The sequence below is a fragment of the Leuciscus leuciscus genome (assembly GCF_965113295.1).
Source record: "Leuciscus leuciscus genome assembly, chromosome: 6".
Taxonomy (NCBI): Eukaryota; Metazoa; Chordata; class Actinopteri; order Cypriniformes; family Leuciscidae; genus Leuciscus; species Leuciscus leuciscus.
In genome coordinates, this window is record NC_138730.1 from 38,059,951 (window position 1) to 38,085,085 (window position 25,135).

Sequence of the window (25,135 nt, forward strand, 5' to 3'; positions counted from 1 at the left end):
GTCTGCAAAAATATTTTGTCATATAGAATACCCTTTTTATTTATTTCCCACTAAATTAAGCGATCTGAAGAGCTGAAAGAGCATTCAGAGCGAGCTCTGTCTCTCCTCCCTAATTTGCATCAGTTTATGAATCGCCACGCATTCATTTGATCTCTACAGCTGTCAATCATTGTACGTGAGTCAACATAACCATAATCCTGCCGTTTTGCATGACGCTGTCCTGTACATTTCCTTGCCCTGTGCTCTGTGAAGAACGTACCAAAGAAACATTTCTACACTTGAAATAAGAAGCTAATAAACACATGAATAAGATGGTTGATGGTTTGTGTGTGATTTTCATATTTTAGTATTTTCATATGAATAAAGAATGTTTACATTATACATTCTAAACAGGTGTAGCGATTAGCCGCACACTGTAAAACCCAACAAGTTCAGCTAACTCAAAACATTTGAGGACACCGATTACCTCAATTCAATTAATTTGATAAAAAACAATAGTTATGAGTACTCCAAACTTATTTTAATTGAGTCCACTAAAACAAGGATATTTCTTAATAAACAAACTTCACTGCATTCAAATACTTTATATAGCTGAAACTTTACTATATTGAGTAAAACCAGTGAAATTACAAACTTTAAATGAACTCAGAGTGCTTGCAGTTATTTTACAATATCACACACAAAGTCAAATCCAATAACTTAAGCAAACTCATAACATTTGAGGACACAGATTACCTTAATTCATTAAAAATGTTAGAAACCAATAGTATGAGTACTCTGAAGTTATTTCAGCTGAGGTCATTAAAAGAAGATAGGCTACAATGCTGTCAATAAATTAAGTGATTAAAGTGATTCATGAAGTGTTGATTGAGCATTAGTGAAGAACTCCTTCTGATAACAAGCAGAATCATTAAAGGAACGAGAAATAACGAAAGAGAAACACAGAAACTACAACTGACGTCATCTACAACCTTAGATGAAATCAACTGAAGATAAAAGACAAGACAACTGAAGACATTCAATCTCTCAAGATCTCATCAGAGGAGGATTAAACAACTCCACAAACAGCATTACCAGCTTCACTTATTACTAGCAGTTTGACTTATTCTGTCACATGTCTACAGAAGATGTTATTGAGAATTAACAGAGGTTTATATGTTGATGATTTATTGTTTCATTAAAGTTACCATGATGGAGATCAGTGTTTGCTTTAGTTGGGCTCTTGACCCTTGAATTTATAATGTAAGTTTTTCTCTGGCTACTGTAACTGTGTGTATATAAAACACATTGGTTGTGGCACAAAAGCCAAAAGAAAATATAATCAGGTGTTGATGGTTGTGTGTTGATGATAAAACTCACAATTTAGTTACTTGATTCACTGAACTTATCCAGAGCCTAATCTCGGTTTAAACAGGTGATCTATTATTAGTTTTGTATTATTAACTAGTAGAAATGTGATACTTAAAGATCCATTGTTGTGACAATCAGATTTAAAAACCGCTGTGGTATTAATCTGACTCACACAGAGATCAAGTACCAGCATATGAATCTCAGCGGTGGTGACATTAAAAGTTTCATGTTGCAGTGCATGCTGGGTACCAGCAGAGGTACTCACCCAGACTCCCATCATGCATTGTAGCACGAATACTTTTTATCACCATTGCTGAGATGTATATGCTGATTCTTGATGTTTGTGTGAGTCTAAGTGATGCCATAGATAGATGATAACTTTTTGTGCACAAACTGTTTGTTAAATCTTTCACTTTATCTGTTTGCCACAAAACTGCAGGCTCTAATGTTGTAGAATCACAGTTTTACTAATAAATAAAACTAGTAATACATCACCTGCTTCACAAAAGAAAGCTATTGGTTTGACATTACTTTTCAGCTGTTATTTTGTCTATGGAGCAAACGACATGAATATTGTGTGCATGTGTGAAAAACAATGTGATTACAGAGACATAAAACTAGTAAGCGCCAACTAGGGGCCGATTTCTTTCAAAATTCTTACAGAACTCTAGAGCCATGAGTTGAACAAGCTTACTGAGTTTCGTTCTGATCAATCCGGTAACCTTGTCTGATAGCTACTCAAATTTCATTGGCGGCCATGTTTTTTGAGATATGCCAATGTCCTCATAGACTATCGTGGCACCTCATACAAAGACAGCGCATGCTAATTTTCAAGTCATTTGGTCTAATGGTTGGGTGGTTATATACATTTTTATATTTTTTGGCACCACCAAGTGTCCAATCGTCGCAATTTTTTTCAAGTGAGCTCAGATTGAGCTCATGACATGTGTCCCGAGTTTGGTGAAAATATCTTGTTCCGTTCATGAGTTATAGCCATTTTTGTAAGTATGGCCGCTGTGCAGTGCAGTGAAATTTCATTGGCTGAAAGAATCACCTGTGGGCGGGAAACACAGAGATCATGTATGAAAGACAAATGAGCTCACTTAAATTGATACTGTGGGCCCTATTTTAACGATCTGAAACGCAAGTGTCAAGCGCAAAGCGCAAGTAACTTTGTGGGCGGATCTTGGGCGCTGTTGCTATTTTCCCGGCGGGATAAATGCCTCGTGCGCCCGGCGCAAATCTAAAAGGGGTTGGTCTGAAGTAGCTTCATTATTCATAGGTGTGGTTTGGGCGTAACATGAAATAAACCAATCAGAGCGACATCTCACATTCCCTTTAAGAGCAGGCGCGCTTGTTCTAAAGCGGATTCCTATTATAACGGCGGATTTGCCAGGCGCGCGCCAGGAGCGGTTCACAGCAGAGGAGACCGACGTTCTCGTCAGGGACATTGGGGATGGAGAAACCCACCCAAATTAACTTCGGTTAAACAGGCGTATGATAATTTGGGTAAATGTGTAAGTTAGATGTATGCTTTTATAATAAATTGTCTGTCTATCTATCTATCTATCTATCTATCTATCTATCTATCGTAATAATGTATGATTTGCAAAAATGAAAACTGCTGCTTCTGTGTAGATGAGAGAATCAAAGTGTATGCGCGTTGTGCACACGCTACATTGATTATGGCCAAGCATGCGCTCTTAAAATAGCATATGAATAACATGCGCAACGCGCCACTGACTTTAAACTAGTTTTTCCTGGTTACTGGCGCAATTGTTTTCTAAACCTGCAAAATAGCACCAGGGAACGTTTGCGCCGGAACACGCCTCCACTTTGCGCTGAACCACCCCCGGGAGCACAAGTGTATTTCTTAGTTAACCGACGTGCTTCTGTGGAGGGAAAAGCGTCGGTGTACAAAGTCAATTGCGCTGGGTGCAAGATAGGGCCCTGTAAGTGGGTAACACCTTTCAAACATTTAAAGAATTAAAGAGTAAAAACACGGTCTTGCGTAAAAATCAGACATTGCAGTTTATCATCAACACGGAAAAAAGAGCAGGACACACTCACGCTATGCTTCACTGCATTGTTGATGTCTTGCACTGCTGATACTGAGTAAATCCAGAATATATTTTAATATATATATATATATATTTGTGTTATGAAAGTTTTCTTCCGCACGCTTTACTCCGTATGATTTGGCGCCAAAGTGACGTCGTTCCCGCGGACAACAGAAACAAAAGAGTTTATTTACTACAAAAGCATTTTAGTGGCACCTGTTGTTGGAGTTATTGGATGCCACCGTGTTTCATCTGGAAAATCTACTAATAGTGTTTACTCAAATTCGTTTTATCTATACTCATATTGCAACTGAATCTATATGGATTTAGTCTGCTTCTATTTTCCCAGAATTCCCTTCTTATGTTTCCCCACAGCCCCGTCTGTAAGAAACCTCTTAATCATCAACAAACTAGAAATGTGCTCCTGCTAATAATTTTATAGGGTATAGAAGGTTATATATTTACAATTGAATTCATGTTATTGTTTGTGAAATTCGTTTACATTCATTTACATTTATAACATTTGGCAGACACTTTTATCCAAAGGAACTTAGCCTATTGTATTCAACATTGTATACATTTTTGTTTTCCCTGCTGAGAAACAAACCCATGACATTGACATTAAATTTTGAGCTACAAATCCAATAGTGTCTGAAAGCTGAATGAAATACACAGAGATTGATTGATATTCTTTATATTGATTATTGCATATCAATATAATATATTGATATTCTTTTCAGTAGTGTTCTTTTCAGAGTTCAGTAGTGCTGGAATCAGTGTGATTTAACATGAATGTTTTTGTTGAGTTACAGTTAGAAAGATTTACATTTTATTGTGGTATAAGATATGATCGGTCTCCCTCCTCTTGATTTTTAGGTGAAGTCCACAGGGAGGAAACAAGGCTGTCAAGTGTCATGTGTCAACATGCTTCAACGTCATAATACGCAAGACATTATACACACACAATATAAAATACACACGCACACACTGTGTGTGTAATTTTGATCCACTTCAGAAATCATAAGATTTTTATTCACATCTATAATATCAAGAAATACTGAACATAATCATAAACCATGAGCACAATAACACATAGTATGTTGATAATAATTAATTGTGTACTTTTAGTTTCTGCATTAGTCACACTTACATGTGATGTAGAAGTGGTTGTGTAATGCAGCATTCTTATGAAAATATTTTGTTGATATGTCAACCTCACAAACATGAGATGTGGGATTTGTTTGTGAAACCATTAAAGGACTGGCCAGACTAGTTCTGACAGACTTTTCGGAAAGCAACTCATTTCAAATAAGTCTAAAAAATTATTACACAGCAAACAGACAAAGGATTGTCTACAAATAATACAATTTAATTCATATTTATTTGCATCGCACTTTTTTCACAATGCATATTGTTTTAAAGCAGTTTTACAGAACATGCATGTTTCTACATTACAATTAAGAGTAATCTGTTATCAGAGGTGACTGTGTCAGAGCAATGTCTATATGGCAGAAATATACAGTTCTATAATACAAATCAATTAGCTAACATCATGTATTCACTTACTGTAACTTAAAAGTTTAACGTAAAAGTAGGCTATGCCAATTGTGTATGCAGTGTTAAATTAAAACAATTAAAAGGACACATTAATGTTTTTCCAGTTATTAGGGGACATCAGAGAAGACCCAGGACCTTGAAAATAATTAGGATGCATTTCCACTTCTATCACGATTATTGCACCATTATACCTTTTTGTGAATGTACATCTAATTTACATACAAAAAAACGAAATGTTATTTTTGGAGCATTATGACTGTCACAAATTTTATTTCACTTTCGTTTTTTGGTCTCCGATTGCAGTACTGGGAAATTGCAAAATGCGGACAGGTGATGTAATACAGGTGTGTTTTTAAAAGGATCCACGTGAACAGTCTGTATTTAAGCTCCGCTAGTTCACTTCAAGATACATACACAAGTTTTTGGTGTTTTGGGGAACTGAAGGTCTGATAATGACCATAAAGGAACTGACAGTATTTGTGCTGTTTTCATGGATTGTCTTTACTACTGGAGATGAAATCTTTTCATCAACAGGTATTATTCATTTGAATTCAATTTAATATCAATTCATTTATTTAAATGTATTCCTTTTTAACCATCATTTTAGTGTTTTGTTCATACTTCTCTAATGTTTTTACACTGTTGTGCTGATTTTATTTATTCATTTGAGACACTTTTGATCATAGCTTTATACATAATTACATCTTCATACATATGAGATTTACAATCGAACTTTCACTTTTTGATTCCATTAATGACTAAACAATTATTAACTTTCTCTTTGGTTTCTTTTTATAATAAAGATGTCATTATGGATGGTCTGTATTTTATATAATTATATATAAACAATTAAGTGCAAATATAATTATTTATAGATAAAGTTGCACAGCTTTTCGAGGAGGAGGAAGACCTTCTGAAAAGCTTCAGTCTGTACATCGATGCTGAAGAAAAGAATGTAGAGAGAATGAAGAGGTAAAAACACTTTCATTATTCCCTAAAGCATTTTTTATTCAAATATTTTCAATTTACAGCAATAACCTGATGAAACCAGTTGTTTATTTAACAATCTTGCAGGCATGTGTTTTTAGATAAAAAAAATTTTTTATTAATACATTTATTTAATTAACCCCACATTTTTTTATGAACTTCAATCCAGTACTCTTCTGGTTCTTCAACTACGCACATACTTTGACCCTGATAACCCTGAGAAAACCCTGAGAGACCCTGTGGCAGCTTACAAACTCCTCAGACGAGTGAGAAGTGAATGGTTGACTATTGTCAAATACACTCAATTGAGTCTTTATGAAGGTATTAAGTTCTTTGACTGAGACATGTTTCATCATTAATTATTAATTATTCATAGAAATAAAAATCTAGAGATTAAGGTGAATTATGATAAAAGGTTTCAAGCTATTTTATTAAACCTTTCCATTGTTTATGGATCTGTTCTTGTGTTTGAAAATCTTGTAGCGTATCAGAAATTGCTGGATTATTCAAATATCCCCGAGGCTGAGGACTTGTATGATGCCGCTTCAGAACTGATCAGACTGCAAGAATTCTACAAACTCTATCCACACAACATCACAAAGGGTGAAATGTCTGAACCAATGCTGTCTCACTTTTTTAGTTTCAAAATAAGTTCCAATCTGATTGATGCTTTCATTTCGCGTTTCTCAGAAACATCTCTAAATGCAGATGAAGCTTTCCATATGGGGTTGGTCGCTTATGAGGAGCACAAATTCCAGCATGCCTTTCTCTGGTTTCTGTACAGTCTGGAGGGATTAACAGAATACTCAACCACTACTGAGGAAGAGTTGCTGCGTTTCCTTAGTTCATCAGCCTATCATTTTGGCAGCCTACCTGTGGCAATCTACTTCGGCCAACGGCTTCTAAATCTGGGTATGGTCACAGTGACATGAAGTTTAATACTAATATTTTTATATGTGAGGTTGCGGGACTATGGAAGTCAAACTTCTTTTCCTCAGATCCAACTAATGATGAAGTCCAAGTAGAGCTGAGCCTTTACAAACACCTTCGCTACAAGAGAAACTCAAATCCTGACATATTCACGCTGAACACAGAGTCAAATAACTCCTACGAGGCACTGTGCAGAGGAGAGGTTGACGAGAGGGCAAGTGCAGTGTTTACAATTTAAATCATCATTTAACATGAACTTACAAACACTCAATGTGAAGCTTTGAGTCTATTATAATTTATCAAATCAGACCTCCAAGAGGCAGAGGGCGCTGTCCTGTAGGTACAGCACAGGTGGAGGAAACCCCAGACTGATGTACGCACCAGTGAAAGAGGAAGTGGAGTGGGACGAGCCTCGCATCATCAGATATCATGACATTATATCAGACAGAGAGATAGAGATCCTGAAGAATATCTCCAGACATCAAGTGAATATCTAAAACACACACACAAACATTAAAGTATGTAATTGTCACTATTAGGATCTAATGTCTTGTTAACAGTTTTGATAGTGCTATTCAATGGGTAAAAGTATGTCGATATTCTTTTATTAAAATGTGGTTTGGCAAATTATTTCTATAGCTGGGGTGCCCAATCCTGTTCCTGGAAATCTAGGAACAAAGTTGAGATTCAACCCTGATCCTCAGGATCTTAGCTGGTTCAGGTGTGTTTAATCAGGGGCTGAACTTTGCAGGAAGGTAGATCTCCAGGAACAGAATTAGGCACCCTTGTTTGATAGTGAAGACAAATCTCAATGCAATGAAATGTATTGATATTGTAATGAATTGTGTGCTTCCTATTTATTCATATTTATATTTGATGTTCAATTTCCCTTGTGTGGCCTACTTTAGCTTTCTAGGTCTAAGACTAGACAGGGAGTCACAAAGGACCGTACTTCTCAAAGGTGATATTCTTTTATATTCACCCAAAATGAAAATGATATATATTAAAGTCATATATATAGTGCATTAATGTTATATTATATTATTTATTTTATTAAACTAATTTACCATTTTGGTTTCACACTTGTTGTGGGAAGAAAAATGGAAACTGTTTACAAAATGGTTCAATCTGTTAGCATAAATGTTACTGAAATCATTCCCTTGTTTTCAGTGTTTTTCTAGAGGAAGACAACACTGTTGCTCGTATCAGTCAGAATATTGCAGACATCACAGGACTCTCAGTGGAATCAGCTGAAGATCTACATGTACGGTCACAGTAAGAAAGAAATCACCTGTTCATGCACAGGCAGCATATATATATATATTTATATGGACAACTCTGTCCTAGTTTAACAAAGCTTTGCAAAGCCTGTCTTGCAGCTAGCTTGGTCACACTTTCTTGCACTCAAAATATATAGAATACTAAATAATTTTCAGACTCTAAGGCAACATTGGTTTAGTCTGGTTATTTTGTAACATTTGCCAGAGCGCCTAAGAGCTTTGAGGACTGATATTAAGTTACATTTTTATATAACCATTTTATATTTAAACTTGTATTTTCCCTGTGAAGTATTACTGTAGGTGTTTTACCTGAGATTTTCATTTAAAAAATGGTGCAATCATTTTCCAGGTTCAGAATTATGGGATTGGTGGCAGATTTGAACCACATTATGACGCATTGGTAAGATATCTTTACTAAAATAAAGCCATTACATAAATTTGTAGGCCAACCTCATATTTGCCATGGATTCCCTCTGGAGTTAAATAAGGTCTATGGTCATCATTACTTCAAGAGACTTTCCCATTACCCCTGATCTTTTGTTTTTTCTTTCACACATTTCACTTGCAAATATATGTTTCAGTCACAAAACAGTCCTGTATCGTACCTGTATAGCCAGATGTTACACATGTTGTGTTCAGTGTTATGTTAAATTCTGACTGTCATGGTGTAATGAATGCTGTTTCCTGGTCAAAGCCTCAATCCCCTTTCAATTGAGAATACTATCTTAACAGCTGTTTGTGAACACTATTTATTCCCAGACACCAATATTTCAATGATTCATAAAAGATGAATCACTGGTCATTAGATTTCAGTTTGGAGATAAAGGTTAGGATTTTACATGATTTTTCAGTTGTTTTACAGCACACTGTGTATGTTAGCACTGTTTGTTTGCTTTTGGCATCTGATAGAGTGTTTGGACCCGGAAACGGTGAGACGTGACTTCAGACTTAAAGGATTAGTTCACCCCAAAATGAAAATTTCCTAATAATTTACTCACCCCAATGCCATCCAAGATATCCATGTCTTTCTTTCCTCAGTGGGAGAGAAATTATATTTTTTGAGGAAAACATTTCTGGATTTTTCTTCTAACAATGGACTTCATTGGTTACCATCGTTTTTTAATTCCAAATCAATGCAGTTTCAAAAGTCTTTGAAGTGTTTAAACGGGCTGTACGCGATCACAGCTGAAGAAGAGGTTGTTATCTAGCAAAACGATAGGTCATTTTAAAAAAATGTAAAAATAATTTATATACTTTTTACCTTCAATAGTTCGGATTGAGCTGATCAACAAACGGACAGGGAACTACGTCATCACGTTGAAAGGTCACGCCGGCGCCGGCAATACTATTTGAACTACTATTCATATTCATCAGAATGTTATTCATATTCATATTCACTGAATACTATTACTATATATATAATAGCAAACAATACTATTTGAATTATCCTCCTACATACGGTCGCATTGTAAATAGTGGGGCAGGACCTTCTGCCGGCGCCGGCGTGACCTTTCAACGTGATGACGTAGTTCCCTGTCCGTTTGTTGATCAGCTCAATCCGAACTATTGAAGGTAAAAAGTCTATAAATTCTTAAAAAAATTTTTTTTAAATGACCTATCGTTTTGCTAGATAACAACCTCTTCTTCAGCTGTGATCGCGTACAGCCCGTTTAAACACTTCAAAGACTTTTGAAACTGCATTGATTTGGACTTAAAAACGATGGTAACCAATGAAGTCCATTGTTAGAAGAAAAATCCAGAAAGTTTTCCTCAAAAAACATAATTTCTCTCCCACTGAGGAAAGAAAGACATGGATATCTTGGATGGCATTGGGGTGAGTAAATTATTAGGAAATTTTCATTTTGGGGTGAACTAATCCTTTAACAAGTGAATTCCTTTTTATGAGGCTGCCATTTGATTGGTCCCATGTCTAAAGTCCACTCCCAAACAACCACAACCCTAAAAGTCAAAATACCGGCTAGGAGTCATGTTGGTCAGACATTATGGTAAAATTCTCAACCAGCAAGACATTACCCACTGTTCATCAAAATTGAGAACTTATGGTTTGTTATTAAACAAAATGTTGTGGTAATTAATTTATATTTTTAAAACTCACGTTTATGTCTGTGGGTAATTTATGTTGTAAATCAAAGTGTGAAATCTCTCTTCAAGTGTATACTTAAAGTGATGCGGTCCTTAACCCAGAGAGAACCCATTGTTTGAAAATGCTTGTTTGTCTTTAGGACCTCAAACTGTCAATGAGAGCTTGATTACATGTTGACCCATCAAATCAATGTAAGATAACTTAAGTTTGATCCCACAGGATGGGGAGAATGGAAGGACTGCTACGTTCTTAATTTATGTAAGTCTTGGCCACTGATTAATGCAAATGGAATTGTAAATATTATAAGCTTACAAGAATTAAAAAGGCACTTTTCATATGACCTGTTTTATACAGTCATTATGAACAATAATGTGCTCTTGCTGTAGATGAGTGATGTGGAGATAGGGGGCGACACTGTGTTTCCTGAAGTTGGAGTTGCATTGAAGCCAAAAAAGGTAAACAATTCACTGATCTATGCGGTATATTAGAATAATATAAGTAAAATTCATGCATCCATCCTCTGCTTTTGAAGGGTTCAGCCGTGTTTTGGTACAACCTAAAGAATGGCAGAGTGGATTTGGATACACTGCATGCTGGATGCCCTGTGTTAGTGGGTAACAAATGGTGTAGGTTTTTATTTAATCTTGTATCTTCAATAATCTATAAACAAATCTGCTAATCAGACAAAATTTCATTCAATTTCACATGACATGAGCTATAGTTTTTTCTGGTGTCTTTTCAGTGGCTACTAAATGGATCCATGAGTTTGGACAGGAGTTCAGGAGACCCTGTTCTTTGTCAGAGTGAAAGGCACTGTGACCATGTAAAATCATATGAAGTTTATCTGTACTATAGAAGTATCTGTTATATTTATTATGGATCGTACGTTTTTATAAAATAGATCTGTAACATACTTATATATTGTATCATCTATTTACTACTGTCTGGTGGCAGTAATGTTAAAAATAACTGTAATATACAATAAAATAAAACAAGTGCAATAGAGTAAAATTAAGTTTCAACAATATATCAATGAATAATCACATTACCTGAGTGGATCAATCCTAGCCAGTAAGTGCGTTATTCCTGTAGATGAGACGCTTGTTCTCTGCAGTTGTATAAGCTTAATTTGACGTTTATTCTTCCGTCTGTGCTGGAATGACGATTCACATGTTTTACAAGTTTTGTGGTATGTGTAGTTGTGAATGTTGTGCTGGAAGACTGGCAGGCATATATGAAGTCTGAAACTGGATTGTTTTTAAGGACAACCTCACATGTTGAGAACAACTCAATACTGTCAATATTGTATACCTCAACTCTCACACACAATATACCAACAATTATAATTTTGCAAAAAATTTAAAGACCAACTATTAAGAATAAATTTATCATATTTTAAAAAGTAATTTGTAAGTTGCTCTTTTCCTAATCAAGTGGTTTAATATTTATATGACCTTTAGGTTGGTTGTCCGCTCTATTATGAATTCACGAATTGCACTGAATGCATTTGTTGCTATTGCTGATTTATCTTTTTATTTATTTATTCTAATGTTCAAATGTAATATAATGTAAAATAAATAAAATAATGTAAAATAATTTTTTTTTTTTTTAACTGTGTTTTCAGACAGTTTCTTAAGACTCAATTAAATTGTTTTGACATACATTACTTTAGATTTTTTGTCTCTTTATCGTAATTGTTTCAAATATATAAAGTGCCCCATGCACTCAACCTGCCAATGAGGACCAAAAAAAAAACAAAAACAAAAAAAACAACACAGTAATAAAACTTCTGATAAGTTGCCTCAGGACATACATTTGTCTTTGTCAAAGTTTTTGTTGTGTGGTCCACTTTCAACAAACATTCACATGCAGAAAAGAGATGTAGGCCTACATTTTCAGTGCTCAAATCAGTGATGATCTCATAAGCAATATTTGATTGTTCCAAGGTCAGCAGTGACACTCTTACCTAGCTCTGTCAATAGAAGGGTAATAGAAAGCAGAAAAGGGGACATATGCTGTATTCTGAAGAAAAAAATGACGAGGAAAATAACAATTAGATGTTATTATGCATTTCCTAAAATGGTTTGTCCCGAAGAAATCTTAGTGATCACATGATAATAAGAGGGTCAGAATTAGTACACACATAGTATGTGACTCATGTCTGACACATGAAGACGATGAAGTAGCGATGTTACATATGACACTGAAGCTTCAAAGCGCGTATCGAGTTCGCATCGCAATTTCTTAGGAATCTCAGTGATGGAGCGCGTATTGTTTTCAGAGAAACACGTGATTAACGAAAAACGAAGCTTCACTTTCTTTCCAGTCACGTGAATGCTTCACTTTGCGTGTCGGGATGTTTGAATTAAGCCCCATTTACAAACATGTTTTATATATATGAGCCTATAATAGCCTGTATCACATGATCATACATTCTGTCCAATGAAGATACAAAGATAGGCTATTTGTAGCAAAGCTTTACACTTAATATTTGGATGAATACAATGAATGTCTTGGTCAATTCTCAAACAAACAAACTTCAGAATGCAGAATTTGGTTGCTCACATTTGGTTAGTTATTTCATCTGTAACTCTTGTGTATGACACATGAAGGTTGGGCTCTGATGTCAGATCAGTTAAGCCTCTGATTTTATTTCATAGATTTTATTTATGATATATTTTCCTTTTCCCCCTTGTGAAATATCAGTTTCAATCACGAGTTAGCCTAAGTGATGCTGCATTTATCATTTTTTTCAGGTTCAGCATTTTGGAATTATACAACTTAATTAATTTGCCCAAATTAGTTTCAATAACTTGCCCTTTCTCCAATTTCAAAGTACACTTTAAAAATAAACTAGCTGATTCAACTTAAAATAATTTGTAACCTGGCTGCTTTAAAATGTGTTAGGTATAGGTCTACTAAGAAACTTCTGTTGTTTGCATAGAAGTTCCTTAAACCTATAATTCATATTTGGGGTAACTGTAACGGGGCGAACATCTGCAACTGCAAGGCTTTATTCCAAAACATGGTCATCATACAGGCAGGGTCAATAAACAGCAAACAGGTATGGCAGAGGCATGACAGAGTAATCCTTAGGGCAAGCGTGGGTAGATGATCGGCAAACAATATCCAACAGGGGCAAGGCAACGAGAGATAATAAACAGCAATAGTCCAAATAAGGTGCAAACAGAGTCCAAAGGGCTAGGCTAAGGGTTAATCCAGGAAACACGGGCAAGAATCAGAACACAGGAAAACACAAAGGACAGGACAAGGCAAGACTAAGATAACGGGATGGGCTCTGTAGAGAGGCTAACACTTGGTGAGTGCTAAACGCTATGCAATACTCGGCCACAGGGAAAGAAAGTCCAAGATAGTGTGTGATAGTTCTCAGGTGTGAGCGTGATTAGTGGAATCAGCTGTGTGTCATCAATGCAATGAATGATGGGGATTGTAGTGAAGTGCAAGAGTCCATGCTTTGAGTGGGCGACCTCTGGTGGTGACCAACCGGAAGTGCAGACCAACCAGATTCGTAACAGTAACAAAGGTGACGCTGACAAATTGTTTAATCATACTTTGTTTAACCTTTATAGTCTCTTCGTGTCTGAATTACACATCCTTTCCTCAAGAGTAAAAATATCCCGAAGCAGAAAGCTTATATAAATTTGAATGCAATTTTTTAAAGATTTTTTGTTTATTATTTTGATCTCTACATTACTATATTTTAACAATGATGAAATCAACAATAAGCTTATTCTTTAAATACAAAATAACTGCAGCACATGCAAAATTCCGTTTAAAAAAAGCATGCATTGGGTGTCTGCTGACCTTGTGCGGGGAAAAAAAAAACTCAATGAAAATGGCATTTCATGACTACTAAAGCTCTATGGAGCAAATGATTGGCCCTATTACTTTTATAAAAAAAACGTTATCCCAATTTCCCATTCATTCCTATAGGGGTAAAATTGACCTGCTAGGGAAGGATTTGTTACAATTTTTATAACAACCACAAAAAAAATCTTGAATCAGACCATTTTTTGTGTGTATATTTCAATTTCAAGTGTGACAAACCTGACAAGGTCTTGTGCCACTCTGATGAACAATTTTTTTTTTATTAAAAGAACATGAATTTTGGGTCAGAATGACCCAAGGAGAGGATGAAGGTATACTGTCAAATATATAAAGTGCTTTGCTGTCAACTATCCAATGAGAATGTATAAACTTTTTTTTTTAAAGAAAAAAAAGAGAGATAATTATGATAAAAACCAATAATTAACCTTCTAATGCATGGTCTCAGGAAAAAAAGAAAAAAAGTAAGTTTTTGTCTTGTGCTCCACTTTGAATCCTCTCTTGTAATCCCATGACTCGGTTGAAAGGCCACTCTGTGCTGCTTTTGACTGGCCAGTTTAAAGTCTGGGTGAACTGCAGGCTGGAGTTGACCGGTGACTGACAGGAGAGTTCTGATAGGTTAGTCACTGAAGAAGGCGGTCCAGAAAAGAGGGAAAATTGCCTTTGGATTGGATGTGCCTGAGGAAAGGGGAGGGGTTTGGGGAAACTGTATGGCAGCAGAAGGGGATGAGAAACTGACTGCACAGCTGTCCACAAACAAACATGCAGCACACAAAGAAAGAAAGAAAAAGTCACTGTTAAAAACAGAATCAAATTTGCATTGCTATTTGCTTAAATTAGTGACATCTCAAATAAGCAATATTTGATTGTTTCAAAGGTCAGCAGTGACACTTTTAGAGGGAAAGGCAGAGAAAGGTAAATATGCTGTATTCTGAAAAAAAAAAGAAGTTACATTTTCCGCTAAGCAACAAAACACTTAAAAACAGATTTGTCAAACAACGAACACAAACTTAGGCACACGCTCTGAAAAGATTCATCTGAAGCACGCACATGGAAAGCCGCGTCTAAGGCAGCGCACAAATATTGTCTTGAACAGACAAATTCACAAAAATGATGTCAACAAGCCAATCTTGGCAAGTATCCTAGCAAACATAGTAGGTTATGTCTTAAAGGGATAGTTCACTTTGAAATAAATTTTTGGTATGTTTTAGCTTACCTCAAGGGCATCCAAGATGTAGGTGTCTTTTTTTCCGCAGTAGTTTCAATTTTGATATTTTTAGGTCAAACCGTTCTTGTCTGTCAGTCATATAATGCAGGTCTATGGTCACTGTCTCAAAGAGCATGCACAGAGTCCAAATTAAAACAATTCCCCGTCGTCCAAATTAAACAATTCCCCATCGTAAGTACACATTGATGGCCTAAGACACGAAACGAGCGGTTTGTGTGAGAAAACGAACAGTATTTATATCGTTTTTACCACTTATACACAGCCATGTCCAAGTGATCTGATCTGACGTGTACGCAGACTGGTGCATAGATATATACACACTAGATGTCGCCTTGTCTACGGCAGTTCATTGGAACGAATGTCTTTAAGGCGACATCTAGTGTCAAATGTGTACTTACGATGGGGAATTGTTTAATTTGGACGACGGGGAATTGTTTTAATTTGGACTCTGTGCATGCTCTTTGAGACAGTGACCATAGACCTGCATTATATGACTGACAGACAAGAACGGTTTGACCTAAAAAATTCAAAATTGAAACTACTGCGGAAAAAAAGACACCTACATCTTGGATGCCCTTGAGGTAAGCTAAAACATACCAAAAATGTATTTCAAAGTGAACTATCCCTTTAAGTAAATGTAAAGAGTCCAGAAAGACAACGCATGTGTACAGTATCAGAAATATGTAAAGTGACAGAAGCCTTAATATTCCTGCTGTCTGTGTGTATACTGTTAATTAAATAACAAAAACAAGGAAATCAATCACTGCTCTGAATAGCTTTTGTAACGTTAATAATGATTAATATTTATTTAATTCAGTGAAGATTATATGCAATGCTATTTTACATTTGATTACTTTATTCAATTTCTGTACCCCAAAATAGCCTGAAAAGCACTGTTTATTTTATTATATTTGCTCTGTTGTATTTGTTTGTGTTGTTGATTCTAGTTTCATTATTTGTTCTTGACCTTTTTCCCTGAACATACCACATACTGGACCATACCGAAACCCTCAAAACCGTGATAAAAACTGAACCGTTAGTAAGTTGAACCGGGTCCACTGCAACCCTAAATATGCCCCTTGCAGTGCTTGAAATTGCCTCTTATACCCTCATTCAAGAATATTATTCCCTACATTACTCCACTAATATAGTCCACTTGAGGGAGTCAATGAAAACGAGTGAGTGAATTCGGACACACAGTGTGCAGGAAGGCCTGCCGCTTGTGTACAGTTTGTGCTTGCTGTTTATTAATAATCATTTGAAACTCTGGCTTAGAAACTAGCATGTATAAACCTTAATTAAACAATTTAATAATCAATTAAAACTGTATACCTGTATGATATTTCTCTGGACCAGCACCTAATTTGTAAGTCGCTTTGGATAAGGGCGTCTGCTAAATGACTAAATGTAAATGTAAATGTAAAATGGATGGATGAATGATTCAGCTGCGGACGCCATCTCCTGGCGAGACGCGAGAATTCATACAGCACACGACTGCATTATGGGTATTCTCTAGCTGTTGTGCGTACATTGGTTGTAGGCTACACTCGTTCTTGCAGTGCATGATTGAATAAGTACACTCAATAACGTCCACAATGGTAATGAGGTCAAAGTTAACTTGCCTTGCGTTCGCTATACAACAGTCGGTGATGGTCACACAAGATGACTCGGCAGATTTGAAGTGTTTCTATTGCAGCGACTTTTTCTTGTGCATGTTCTGCTGACAGGGTGACCATCCTCGATTAAGTTTAATGCCAAAATATGACCACACCTCAGAATTGGTTCTCTTAAAAGGCTGAAAAATCTCCCGAGCACGGTCACTGCCTTCCGCAATTCCTTCTTGAATAAAAAAACAACAACAACATTGCGCGCTGTACCTGCGTCAGACTGTTGCTGGCTGAACAGGATTTAAAAATCGCGATAATCAAACACGGTTTTAATGATAATTAAATTTTAAACGATATTACTAACCGTCAGTACATTTTATCGTGGTTTATAGTGAAACCGGTAATCGTCCCATCCCTAGGTTTCGGACATCACTACAAATGGCTATCCCCTCAAACAGTTCCCTATTAAAGCGTATAGGGGGCGATTTCGGACACAGCCCCTGTTTATTTCCATAGTTGCTCATTTGTTAATTGATTAGCAACACCTGTTCCTTGTTTTCTACCTTATTCACCCTGTGTATTATAGCCCTCAGTTTTCAGTTGTAGTGGTTTGTTCTTGTCTATGCTATGTTGGTTTGTTGTATTTTGTGTTTGTTTTTAAATTGCCAAGACTTTGTGCACATGTTATTAATTTGTTGATTTAAAAAAAATAACAAAACAAAAATCACTGCTCCGAGTAGATCCTTGTTCCCGCCGCAACCAGCCCAGTAACACTCACTCATGTAAAGTTTTGCTTTTCATTGATATGAACCTTATACTCTTATTGATAGTGAAAAAGCTGTTGAGAGCGATACAGAAAGACAGGGGCTTGGTCTGACACTGCTTGCAGCTGAAATCAACCACACACATCATGAATAATGAAAACAATTTCCATAGAAATAAATAAACGCATCAGAAATATGCAGCTAAACATAACCCTGTTGAAAGTGCTAATGATTATTTTACTTCAACCCTTTCTCATATCGGTAGCTTAGACGCCGTATTTCACAGCAATTATCGCTTGATGCTGCATAAACACAATTAATGTTACGCTCCAATCACTCCACAAGACGGTTAAACATGACGCTTAGTTTAATCTTATGATTGCTCAATTAGGAATTAAATGCAAATCACGCAATATGGAGTAAAAGAGCGTTCACTTATCTTGACTTAGATGTTGATTTCGGATGCTTTCTGAAAAAGCACGCGGCAGTGAGTACAAACTGCTAAGCAAACACTACAGTATTTTTTGAATGATGAGCCGCAGCCCATTGGCCGCCGATGCAACAGCAACTAATCAGATAACGATGTGATAACTACCAAATTAAGTTAAGGACCTATCAGCATGCGCCATCTAGAGTTTAAGATAAAACTTGGTATTCACTGAAATATAGGCTACAGATACAAGTTGAGTTTTGAGATATTGAAATTCTGCTAATGGCAGTAAAGGAATTGACAGTGTTTATGGGTTGTTTTTGGCTTGTCTGTGCTGATGTTGGGCATGAATTCTACTCATCAACAGGTTATTGTTTAAGTTCAATGTCAATTCATTATATTATATTGTTTTTTTTACTCGTAATAATTTAATGTTGTAGGATTTTGTCCATATTTTACCAACAATTTTTTCACATAAGTTGATTTTTTTGTCTTTAGCTGTATAAGAATTTTGATCAAAAGTGAACAATAGTAGCCTATACCACGGTTGTTGTCGTAATTTCATCTCTGCACTCATTCCATAACATTTTATAGTTACTCTTTTATAGTTACTTTTTTTATTTATTCCATTATTGACTAAACACTAACTGTCTCTTTGGTTTCTTGCCTAATAAACCTCTTTCATCATAACTCTAATGATGTAAAAATGAATTAATACATAAATCTAATCCCTTTTCACAATTAAGTGTAGATTGTTTTATAGATCAAATTGCACAACTATATGGGAAGACGAAAGACCTTCTGAAGCTCTTCAGTCAGTGTGTTGATGCTGAGAATGTAGAGACAATGAAGAGGTGAAAACGCTTTCATTATTCCCAATATACCATTAAATTACAAGATGAATGTTTTTTTTATATTATTATTAAAAAACATTCAAATTTGGAATGGATGTTTAACAATTATTATAGATCAAGGATTATGTTAATACATGTTCTAAAATTACAACTTTTGATGAACTCCTGTCTTCATCCAGTGATCTTCCGAATCTTCTGCTTTTATACTCCAACTCTGAGAACCCAGAGGAAGCTGTGAGAGACCCTGTGGCAGCTTACAGACTCCTCAGACAAATGAGAAATGATTTGCTCTATATTGAAAAATGCATTCAGCCAAATCTTACTCGGTGTGAAAAGTATCAGAATGAGTTGGACGCAATGATCCTAGAGATCCCACAGCTGGAGGACTTGGATGGTGCAGCTTCAGGACTGATCAGACTGCAAGAGATCTACAAACTGCACCCAGAAGACATCACAAAGGGTAAACTGTCCTGCAGTTTTGCACCAATGCAGTTTCACTGAGAGAGTTTCACTTTTTCCGATCTGATTTATGCTTTATATTTCACATTTCACAGAAACATCTCTAAATGCAGATGAAGCTTTCAATGTAGGGTTGGTCGCTTATGATGAGGACAAATTCCAGCATGCCTTTCTCTGGTTTCTGTACAGTCTGGACAGATTAAGAGAAAGCTCAACCACTACTGAGGAAGAGTTGCTCCGTTTCCTTAGTTACTCAGTCTATCACTTCGGCAGCCTGTCTGTGGCAATCTACTTCAGCCACCAGCTTCTAAATCTGGGTGAGGTCATGCTGTCCTTCATTTAATAGCATTTAATTTAATATTTTTATATTTGAGTTTGGCAGACAATTTTGCTAAATTGTTGTGATTCAAGTCATAAACATCTTTGCCTCAGATCCAAGTAATGATGAAGCCAGAGTTCAGCTGAACAGACTCCTTCACTTACAGAGCAACCCTGACATATTACCACTGAACACAGAGTCAAGTAACTATGAGGCCCTGTGCAGAGGAGAGGTTGACGAGAGGGCAAGTTCTAAAATTTAAATCATTATTTGACATGAAATTACAAACAGTCATTGTGAAGCTTTGTGTGTTGATTGGAAGTTTGTTATATTTGATCAAATCAGATCTCCATGAGGCAGAGGGCGCTGTCCTGTAGGTACAGCACAGGTGGAGGAAACCCCAGACTGATGTATGCACCAGTGAAAGAGGAAGTGGAGTGGGACGAGCCTCGCATCATCAGATATCATGACATTATATCAGACAGAGAGATAGAGATCCTGAAGAATATCTCCAGACCTCAAGTGACTATCAAACACACATACACATTCACATACACGTGTTGGGTTTCCATGTCTTCCATGACTGTCTATAGACAATGGTGTTTTATTTTTTTATATAAAATAATAAAAAAAATTATATCCCTAACCCTTTTTTTTTTTTGACAATAATCTACTTTTTACTCCCCAGCTGATTTGTAAACCTTGAGAAAAATCTAAAACTGAATGGAATAAAATCAGTCTTATCATTTCTGACCAATCTTGAATGAAAGTCAAATTTTGTACAGTTAAGCTTAAACTTTACTAATTTAAACCTTGGTTGTAGAGAATTGTGTGCTTCATGTGAGGTCCATATAGAAATGATTCATTGAGGTCTGTGTGGAAGAACTTGGCTGATCTATAGAAATCCCAGATTTGAATCCCATTGAACACATTTGAGATAAATTGGAGCCCTAAGTGCCAGCATACAGCATACATCATCCAAAATCAGTCAATGATTTTGAAACCAAATGCTCAGAAAGCAAACATAAGTGTGGTGTTTGGGTGTTCATACTTTTAGCCATATACATAAATTATATAGTCATATACTTGACCGTTCATTCCTGTTTGTTGCCTACAGCTTTCTAGATCGGCAGTTAATCATTATGGAATCTCAAAACTACGTGTTTCTCAAAGGTTTAATTAATATTTATTAATCACCTCATTATAATGGCGTAGTTCACCCCAAAATTTTATTTCTCTTATAGTCTTACATGATGTTTGTCAGTATTTTACTTAATATTAAACTGTTTTAGTCACACACTTACTATGCAAAGAATAATCATCACTATATTTTCAGTGTTTTTCTAAGCGTTGACCCTGTGGAAGCTGGTATCAGTCAGAGGATTGGAGATGTTACGGGACTCTCCATGGAAACCGCTGAACCACTGCTTGTACGTCACAGTAAGAAAGACCACATATGATCATGCACAGGCATCTTATATTTTCTTTTCTGTCAGCTATGCCTTGCCGTTAGCATGAACATACTTTGTACTTAACTAAATAAACAAGCAAATAAATATAGGGCTGGTTTCCCGGACAGAGATTAAGCCTAGTCCTGGACTAAAATGGCCTTTCAAACCAGATTAACACACATCTGCTTTCTCTGTCATGGTTTTAAATAGTCCTTGGTCTAGTCCAGAGTTTAATAAGATGATTTCCCGAAGGAAGACTAGAGCTGCTCCAGGATTTAATTGAGGCTTAAATTAAACTTACCAGGAGGCAGGTTTAACTTCAGATTAACGTTGTGTTTCAAAGACACATGGATTACTTGGACTATGTCAGTGAAATAATATATATGCTATAAATACCCAGTACTGTTGTACAAAAGTCTTAGGCACGTTAGTATTTTCACCCCAGAAAATGGTTTTAAGCCAGTTATTTATATATGTTGCTGTAGTGTGTCAGTAGGAAATATCAGTTTACATTTCCAAACATTAATTTTCCCATTAATTCTAATGATCCAATGAGATTTTTGTATGTACAAGGAATCTGACAACACCTGGTGCTCCTCACGGAAATCTGATCTCACCATCATCGAGTCTGTCTGGGATTACATGAAGAAAAACTGAGACAGACTAAATCCAGAAGAACTGTGGCAGCATCTTAAAGATGCTTGAAGAAACCATCCTGAAAAGCTACCGTACTGTGAAAAGTTTTAAGCACTTGTGTAAAAATGCTGTAAAAGAAGGATGCTTTCAAAAATAATGTCATAAATAGATTTTATTTATCAGTTAACTTCTATTAACTAAATCAAATCAATATTTAGTGTGACTACCCTTTGCGTTTTAAAACTGCTTTTGTCCTCTGTACACTTGCACAGTTTAGCAGGAGACGTTGCCACAGTTCTTCCGGATTTAGGATTTTTTTCTGTTTCTTCATGTAATCCCAGACAGGCTCTGTGATGGTGAGATCAGATCTCTGTGTGGATCATACCGGCTGTTGTCAGACTCCTTGTGCATACAAAAATTTCACTGAATTATTACAATTTAATGGCAAAAAGATTGATTGGAAATGTAAATTGATATTTCCTACTGACACACTACAGCAAAATGTATAAATAATTGTCTTAAAACCATTTTTTGGGGGCGAAAATACACCGCATGCCTAAGACTTTTGCACAGTACTGTATGTATGTAACAGAGGCAAGCTAGTAAGAGTTGTGCATGTAAACTTCACTTCCCTGGCCTCAAGAGGCAGACCCTGGTTTCAAATCCTGCTTGGAGTGTGTAGAGAAGGAAACTTTGAGTTCGCTCACAACATTTTTGTGAACAGAGTTTCTTGAGGGAAGGCAAAAGCATTGACAATTGATTATTACATTTTTTTTTATTATAAAAAATGTTTTATTAATTTTTTCTCCCTTCACCATGTCCCTTTAGGGGCTTCGTAGATTCCACAGCTGATGTGTTCATTTTTTCTTTGCTATTTGCTTTAAAATAGTTTTCTCTTGTTCAGTAAAGTGTTTTTTTTTTTGTTTTTTTTTTGCTGTCATACAATAAGCTTTTCTTCATTCCATGTTTTATAGGAACACATGTTTTATAATTCAGATTAGCACAGTTGGTTTTAAATTAATGTTGTTTATTTTAGTTCAGGAGTCCATAGTCCAGGTGTGTTTCAGAAAGCCATTTTGTTTTTAAGCCATGATTAACTATTGTAGATTAAGGCCTACTCCTGGCTTAATTTAAATGCTGTCCGGAAAACAAACCCTAAACCAAAAGAAAGAAACCTCTTTGCAGGGTACATTGGTTAGCTTTTTTCTAATATTATCGTTTGCCAAGGAGTGGCATATATTATAAGCTTTGGGGGCTAAAAAAAAATATATATATATATATATATATATATAAACATTGGAGTGTTTCTATTTCTATAGTGATTCATGAGTAATGTAATAATTTTCCAGGTTCAGAATTATGGCATTGGTGGAAGATATGAACTGCATCTTGATGCATTTGTAAGTTCACTGTACAGACATTACATCAATTTTGTAAACCAACACATCATTTGGCATTGGTCCCCTTGGGAATCTTTGGCAGTTTTGGATTTACGACTGATAATTGAATTAATTATCTACTTTGAAAATAAATTAAAATGCCAGCAATAAACCTCCTGTGTCCAGTTTGAAAAGTAACAACTACTACTACTACTAAACATTCACTCTAAGAGAGATTCACTTTCTTGAGTCAGCTTTTTACTGGATTACATGTTGACCAGTCAAATAATTACAAACTAACTAAAGAATATTTGACCTCACAGGAGATAGAGAATGACAGGATTGCTACATTCCTAATTTATGTAAGTTGGCAGTGTAAGTGCAGCTGTCAGAAAAACAATTTGCCTCTGGCATTAAAGAGTATTTCTATTATAGCTATTAATATTTCCTGTAACTATCCATATAAATGTTTTGTTGCTGTAGATGAGTGATGTGGAGATGGGGGGCGCCACTGTGTTTCCTAAAGTTGGAGTTGCAGTGCAGCCGAAAAAGGTAAACCCTCGATTCTGTGTTTTTATTCAAGTCAAGTCAAGTCACCTTTATTTATATAGCGCTTTTTACAATACAGATTGTATCAAAGCAGCTTCACATTGATAACATGAAAATAATACAACAAAGTTTGTTTCTAGAAGAAAATTGCATCATCGTCCACCCATAATAAGGCAGATCAATAATATTGTTGAATATTAAATGTCCCCAACTAAGCAAGCCAAAAGCCAAGGCAACAGTGGCAAGGAACCAAAACTCCATCAGGTGACAGAATGGAGAAAAAAACCTTGGGAGAACCCAGGCTCAGTCGGGGGCCAGTTCTCCTCTGGCCAACGAGCGAACAGTGTATGATTATGATCCAGGCAGCGTTACAGGTCAGAAGTCAGATTGGTCGTGTCGATGAGGCCTTCACAAGGCTGATGAGGCTGGCACTTCAGGATGCGTCATGGTTAGGTCCAGGTGCAGATCCACCATCTGATCTGGATACGGCCGAGGTCCACCTCACTTCATGAAACGGAGAGTCTTGTTGACACTTCAGGACTGCATTGTCGTCGCGTCCAGGCGCTGGTACTTCAGATCTGGATACGGCCTGGATCCGACGGACTGCGGTAAACCTCGGTATAAACAGAGAGACTAATATTAGCGTAGACGCCATTCTTCTTATGATGTAACGAGTACATCAGGATTTATGGGAAGTGTTCCCGGTTCCGGCTGGCCTAATATATGCAGCCTAATATGGAATTATAGAAGTCTATAATGTGTTATGTGTATGCTAGGTCAAAAAGATGTGTTTCTGTCTAGCTTATAAGGATAATTTAAGTACTAATTACAAATAAAAGAATAATTTCAGCATCCTCTCTCTGCTCTTGCAGGGTTCAGCCGTGCTTTGGTACAATCTCCACAGAAATGGTGAAAGGAATTGGAATATGGAGCACGCTGGATGCCCTGTGTTAATGGGTAACAAATGGGGTAAGTTTTTCATAACTTCACAACTGTTTTTTTTTTTTATAACAGTTGCTGTGTTTGAGGAGAAAATCAATTCAGTCATGAATCATTTGAAAAGAAGAGCTTATGATTGAAAGATAAATGTTAATGGTAAAAATAGTTTGTTTGTTTTTTCAGTGGCTAACAAATGGATCAGTGAGTTTGGACAGGAATTCAGGAGCCCCTGTCCTTTGTCAGAGTGGGAGTGAAAAACTGAAGTCATAAGATATTTGTATCTGTACTATATATATATTTATTAACATGCAGAGAAAGTTGTACTCTATCTGTACATGTTATATTTATTATGTATCAGTAATGTAGGCAGGATCTGGAACAGATTTGTCGTATCAACTTTTGCTGT

General features: G+C 36.1%; 2 protein-coding genes across 3 annotated transcripts in view; both read left to right on the forward strand.

Moving 5' to 3' along the window:
- Positions 1-11,934, forward strand: part of LOC309501470 (prolyl 4-hydroxylase subunit alpha-2-like) — a 30,850-nt gene extending 18,916 nt beyond the window's left edge. Inside the window, exons 1-14 of one of the 2 annotated variants that reach the window (XM_082173594.1) lie at positions 4,924-5,501; positions 5,843-5,939; positions 6,124-6,275; positions 6,438-6,557; positions 6,645-6,866; positions 6,953-7,098; positions 7,193-7,369; positions 7,793-7,845; positions 8,055-8,148; positions 8,514-8,564; positions 10,488-10,526; positions 10,655-10,723; positions 10,801-10,894; positions 11,011-11,934. In XM_082173594.1, coding sequence (XP_082029720.1) covers positions 5,420-5,501; positions 5,843-5,939; positions 6,124-6,275; positions 6,438-6,557; positions 6,645-6,866; positions 6,953-7,098; positions 7,193-7,369; positions 7,793-7,845; positions 8,055-8,148; positions 8,514-8,564; positions 10,488-10,526; positions 10,655-10,723; positions 10,801-10,894; positions 11,011-11,075 — 1,461 coding nt within the window. In that variant the 5' untranslated portion in view covers positions 4,924-5,419 and the 3' untranslated portion in view covers positions 11,076-11,934. Of the gene's footprint in view, positions 1-4,923; positions 5,502-5,842; positions 5,940-6,123; positions 6,276-6,437; positions 6,558-6,644; positions 6,867-6,952; positions 7,099-7,192; positions 7,370-7,792; positions 7,846-8,054; positions 8,149-8,513; positions 8,565-10,487; positions 10,527-10,654; positions 10,724-10,800; positions 10,895-11,010 lie in introns of those variants that run through there. The other variant, XM_082173593.1, reaches the window with a different exon arrangement.
- A 6,451-nt stretch (positions 11,935-18,385) lies between these two features.
- LOC309501342 (prolyl 4-hydroxylase subunit alpha-2-like) lies at positions 18,386-24,744 on the forward strand (the record flags this gene model as incomplete). Its single annotated transcript, XM_082173391.1, has 9 exons — positions 18,386-18,510; positions 18,907-18,997; positions 19,177-19,457; positions 19,552-19,773; positions 19,889-20,019; positions 20,121-20,360; positions 23,725-23,793; positions 24,567-24,577; positions 24,663-24,744. The coding sequence occupies exons 1-9, from the start codon at positions 18,426-18,428 to the stop codon at positions 24,742-24,744; spliced, it is 1,212 nt and encodes a 403-aa protein (XP_082029517.1). The 5' UTR covers positions 18,386-18,425.
- Between the last annotated feature and the right edge of the window lie 391 nt (positions 24,745-25,135).